Here is a 5,069-nt window from a genome sequence, read left to right as displayed (position 1 = left end):
ACGCCACACAACGGCACGCGAACAAGCACGACCGGTTTGTACTATAGATCAGTTTTCGTTGAGATTATATCGGATCGGGTTTCATATCTGTTTAAATCGGATTCGGATGAAAAAGAAAAATCCGCATATTTGAAACGATATGGATTAAAGGTATATATTTATTTTAAAATATATATTTTTAAATTACTTAAAATTATAAATCAATTAGAAATAGTTCGATTAGGTAGATTCGAATTGCAATTCGGTTCGGCTCAAATCGTTGAGCTCCGTTCCGATCCAATAGAGAACATTCTAATCGATCCACAAATCACAAATGTGAGCAGCTTAATTTCCCCAAATTGCCCGAAATCATGGTGGTTGCATTGAGATTAAGCGCGAGAAAGGAAACATCATATTGTCACTAAGAAAACCATACATAGCTCCACAACACAGATTTTATGGAATGGCACCAAGTTGGGGTTCGGTGGATCTGCCTCTTCCCTTCATCACATGTCTTCTCAGTCCAGGAACATGGACATCGGAGATGTAGTGTTCCCAATCAATGCTTCCAACATCAAACCCAAAGCTCCTCCTCTCCTCCTCGGACATCTCCACCATCAGCTCTTGAGTGTTCTTGTTATCGAACCTGACATGTTTGCAATAAAACGAGCTCTGCATCAGTTGCACACATGCTGCGTACTCTAACGACAGCGTCTCTCACCTTCCGCCGTAGAACGTGTATGGCTCATAGATTTTGGCTAAGTGCTTGGCTTGTTCGACTGATCTCAAGCAAAAACTCTTCAGACTCCGAGAGATCTTCTCGTTCGAGATGGCAGCCGCGAGTCGTTCGTTCCTCCGAACAGCGTCGGTAGAAACGTAGGCGGAGAACTCGTTCGCGTCGTCGAAGAATTTGATTGGTGAAACCGCGATCGGTCTCCCCTTGGCATCCATGCAAGGAAAGGCTGAGAAGTGCTGAAAGATGAGCTTAGCCAGGTCTTGGATCACCAGTGGGTTCACCACAGATGAAGTGATCTGGTAAATATGCATTCCAGGGTTGGATGTCGACCCATGTTTCGCCATTGCTGCCACCATTGCGCTCACCACCATGTCCGCTGGTACCTGAGCGAAGACAGTTTGCATGAGCGTAGTGTAAGGAGAAATGTAAGTGAGATGTCACTCACAACATCGAGAACTGCATTTGGATCAGCGAGAAAGCCAGTGAGCTGTCCTTTGCCATACTGTAGAACTACTGGATCCATCATTCTGCAGGGTAGAACAAGTGAATCTGTCATGGCAAATGGAACACCACAAAGAGAAGGAAGATGGAGTCACCTGCTTCCTTCCATCCACCCAGGGAAAGGTTCCGAGTAAGTGCTCTCGATAATGCTGGGCCTGATGGTGACGACCGGTATGTCTCCTCGCATGCAGTTGATCACCATCTCCCCCATGGCCTTCGTGAACACATAGCTATCTTGCCATCCATGGATCTTTGCCCTGAAGAGTGAGGAGGATCGATGTAACAGTTCAAGTGAACACAAAAGCTTGAAGAGGAAAAGACTGCAGCTTGTGGTACCTTTCTAGTCCCAAGTCTTTCATCTTCTGAACTAGGGGAGCATCCCAAGAAGTCTTTGCCCAAGAAAAAGCTAACCTGATCTCAGATTCGATATCCAAAATGGGTGTAGCTTTTGCTGAAAATTCTGGAGATGTCTCCCTCTTTATGGTGTCCCCCATGCCAAATGGCTTCTCGAGTATCCTACCTTGTCTTTGCCCATTCACGTATGCTGTATAATAATCATAATAAAAGTGCCAATGTATCTGAAAGATAACAAAGAAGACCGAAGTGAGGAAGGAAAAAAGAGACAGCTTCCATGTTTGTACCTGTTGATACATGTAAAAAGAGCTTGAGCTTCTCGCACCTCCTCGCAAAGCTCATGAGCCTGAATGGCCCTATGGTGTTTGTGTCCAGGGCAACGTCGTACCTACAGACATCGCCACCGCCATCATTTCGGTGCCGAACACGCTTAGATTCATGAGAAGAGAAGAAACATGCCGAACCTCTCATCGAAAGCAGTGTTGGCTGCTGAATTTATGATGACATCAACTTCTTTCGAGATCTCATCGGCTAACTCTGGTTCGATTCCTACGTTGGCTTCCCTGATGTTGCCTATCACCGGAACAAGTTTGCTTGACATGAACTCACGGTAGTCCTTTCCGTGGATCTCTCGCAGGCATCTGAAGAGTTCTGTGTTTATTATCTGAGGTCCGATGAGCATCGGGTGAGAATGTTGCCAGTTTAGGTGGAGAAATCATGAAAGTTCATGCAAAGAAATAGAAACCGAAGAGATCCTACTTCAAACTCCAGTCGTTTGACGGCCGCTTCCTTGTCGTCTGCCTTGATAAGGACATAGATCTTTCCCACGTCCGGTGCGATCCTCAAGATCTTCTCGACAAGAACTGGAGACAACGTCATCATCATCGATCAGTATATGGATCAGGAGTCAACCGGATGCATGATGAAGAAACTATCACCTTTAGCGAGGAAACCAGTTGCACCAGTCACCAGCAACTGCTTCCCCTCGAGGAATCCGGCGATCCCAATCCCTCGGGTGGAATCCACTTTGGTGCCGTTTGTCTCCTTGTAAGGCACGAAACTCATCATTCCGTTCGACGCAAAAATGGTATCGTCTTCTGCCAACATCGGCATCGGTAACCTTTCAGCTACCAGTTCGGTGCAGCTCCTTGAACTCTTGACACTGTCATTGCTGGCGCAGCAGATGACTCTGATGCCTCTCCTCCTCGAAGGCAGCAAAGAAGGGTTCCTGTTCTTTTGGCGATGCCGATCACCAGTGAACAAGGCGACGGCAGATGAGCTTAAGCATGAAGAAGCTCCCATGATTGCGGAGAAGAAAGGTGCGCAAAGAGGGAATGTAGTTGAGTGATCTTTAGCTGACTGCTTCCTAGAAATTGAGGAATGGTTTGATGTTTGGAAGAAGAGAACAGTTGGAGAGTAGTTGCAGATAGGGAAACAAGTTTGGTACATTGTTGGGTTATAATATGGTATATATAAATGCCACTCCTTCATGCAATCTAAGTTCGAGGCTAAAATAGGAAGTCATCCTTCTTGAGCTTGTAGCAGTTCAGAAGATATAAAATCTATGAGATGTTTAGGTAAGAGAGAGATAAATAGAAAGAGAATATGCTACCCAAGACATGCAAAGATGATGCAACTTGGAACAAGCGAGGCTTTTGTTACTGATGTGATTACATATAGTTCCTCAAGTATTACAGGGCAAAATGGAAAGAGATGGTTCCCACTTTCTATCTACTTCATATAATTACAACATCTTCTAATAAATGCGAGTGTACAGTCACTTGCAACACAAGAGAGAGAGAGAGAGAGAGAGATGAGATTGACATGACAAGACAGAACACATGGAAAAGGAAGAAAAAACATTGATGAAATAGTGGAAGTTGTAATAGCTACAGTCTGATGTTAATGCAAGGTGTTCAAACTAAGAACAACCATTAAACTTAGGGTCCTTTTGTCACCTACTTATAGCATTAATCATGTCCAAGTCCACATAAATGCAGCATTGATGGAGAGAGAGAGAGAGAGTCTGAAAATTGCAATGGCATGCATAACACAATCATTGCCAGGGGATTGAGAGTGGCTTGACGGTGCTGCTTTGTCTGTAGTTGTGCAGAAACTGTCCGCTGTAATAAATGCAATTAGTGCGTCTGAATCAGTCCTTTGACATAAATGCAATTAGTGCTGAAATTGTTAGTACGAAGTAAAACCCGTTCATCTTACGATCCAACTGCATTAACCTACAACTACTTACCTTCTCAATTGTATCTCAAAATATATTTAATAATTGACTAAGTAAAAAATACAAGAGTAGTAGTAAGAAAGCAATATAATTAAATGTTGCATAAGAAAACAGAAACAAGTTTTTTATATTGTTCCGATCGATTTGATCTATCGTTTCTCTTTTCTCGTAGTTATCGAGTATTACTATGTCGATCTTATTTTAAATTGATGAAAATTAATAATCGTTATGCTTTCATAAATTTCTATCGGTAACTTTAAGTTCGAAGCACTATTATCTCGATAAAGAATAATCTTATGGTATCATAGAGAACTTCTAACAAAATGGATTTCACATTTCAATTGAAAAATATTTTAAAATTGTGTCTAAACTCACAAATCTTGTGAGATATTTATATAGATCTCAAAGACTCAAAATATGAAGTAATTTAAGCAAAAGCACACGAAGGTAGGGATATTGATAGTATTTATCATTGTTTCAGATAATTTCTTCCGCGTTAACATAAGGAGACACTTGTTATCTATATTATGAGAGTTAAATATGGTTTTGAACCGGGTGATCTAACATGATCATAGTTATTCATACTACTATATCATAGCTATATTTATATGAATGATAATATTTGCACTAAAATATCTTATGCATATATGACATTAGTTATATATAATTTTATTATGAAAATATATTTAATATATCTTACTTTGAAAAGTATTATTAACAAGTCATGATTTTAAAATGCATGTAAAGTAAAGAAAGTATTATATATATATATATATATATATATATATATATATATATATATATATATATATAATTTTATGATGCTAAGTTTTGACTAATATATGAGTCATAGTGTTTACTAAGCCGTGGTTTGCTTGGTTTGCTTATATGATTATTTTTTAACTTTTAGTATTACATAATAGAAGCGCGATGAATTGATTATCGATTAAATTATATAATTATTCTATTGAGATTATTCATATATATGTTATTTGAATTAAAAAAAATATATTATAATTTTTTTAAAAAATATATTAAATATATTGAATGCAGAGAATTGAGTAGTATTATTAATATCCTATGGGTCAATTGATTACAAATTGTTATATCGTGGGAGTTATTTGCTCAGGATTTGATCTTGCATTCTTATAAGAACACATCGTATAATCCCCAACTTTTCACTAGATTGGAGGTGTTACAATATTAAAAGAAAATAATTTGTATGTATAAGTGTGTCCAGGAAAATCTATATGCACATCT

The 5,069-nt window shown here is 39.4% G+C and overlaps 1 protein-coding gene across 1 annotated transcript; it reads right to left on the bottom strand.

The window, feature by feature from the left end:
* Window positions 1-347: 347 nt before the first annotated feature.
* LOC135598284 (fatty acyl-CoA reductase 2, chloroplastic-like) lies at window positions 348-2,989 on the bottom strand. The gene is made up of 9 exons (XM_065091826.1): window positions 2,509-2,989; window positions 2,330-2,433; window positions 2,035-2,234; window positions 1,858-1,958; window positions 1,553-1,760; window positions 1,312-1,473; window positions 1,161-1,242; window positions 701-1,098; window positions 348-625 (listed from the first exon to the last, which is right to left on the bottom strand). Exons 1-9 carry the CDS (start codon window positions 2,870-2,872, stop codon window positions 436-438), a joined length of 1,809 nt encoding a protein of 602 aa, XP_064947898.1. The 5' UTR covers window positions 2,873-2,989; the 3' UTR covers window positions 348-435.
* Window positions 2,990-5,069: the final 2,080 nt, after the last annotated feature.

Source organism: Musa acuminata, chromosome BXJ2-1 (genome assembly GCF_036884655.1).
Source record: "Musa acuminata AAA Group cultivar baxijiao chromosome BXJ2-1, Cavendish_Baxijiao_AAA, whole genome shotgun sequence".
Classification (NCBI taxonomy): Eukaryota; Viridiplantae; Streptophyta; class Magnoliopsida; order Zingiberales; family Musaceae; genus Musa; species Musa acuminata.
This window is presented reverse-complemented; position numbering and strand designations above follow the sequence as displayed.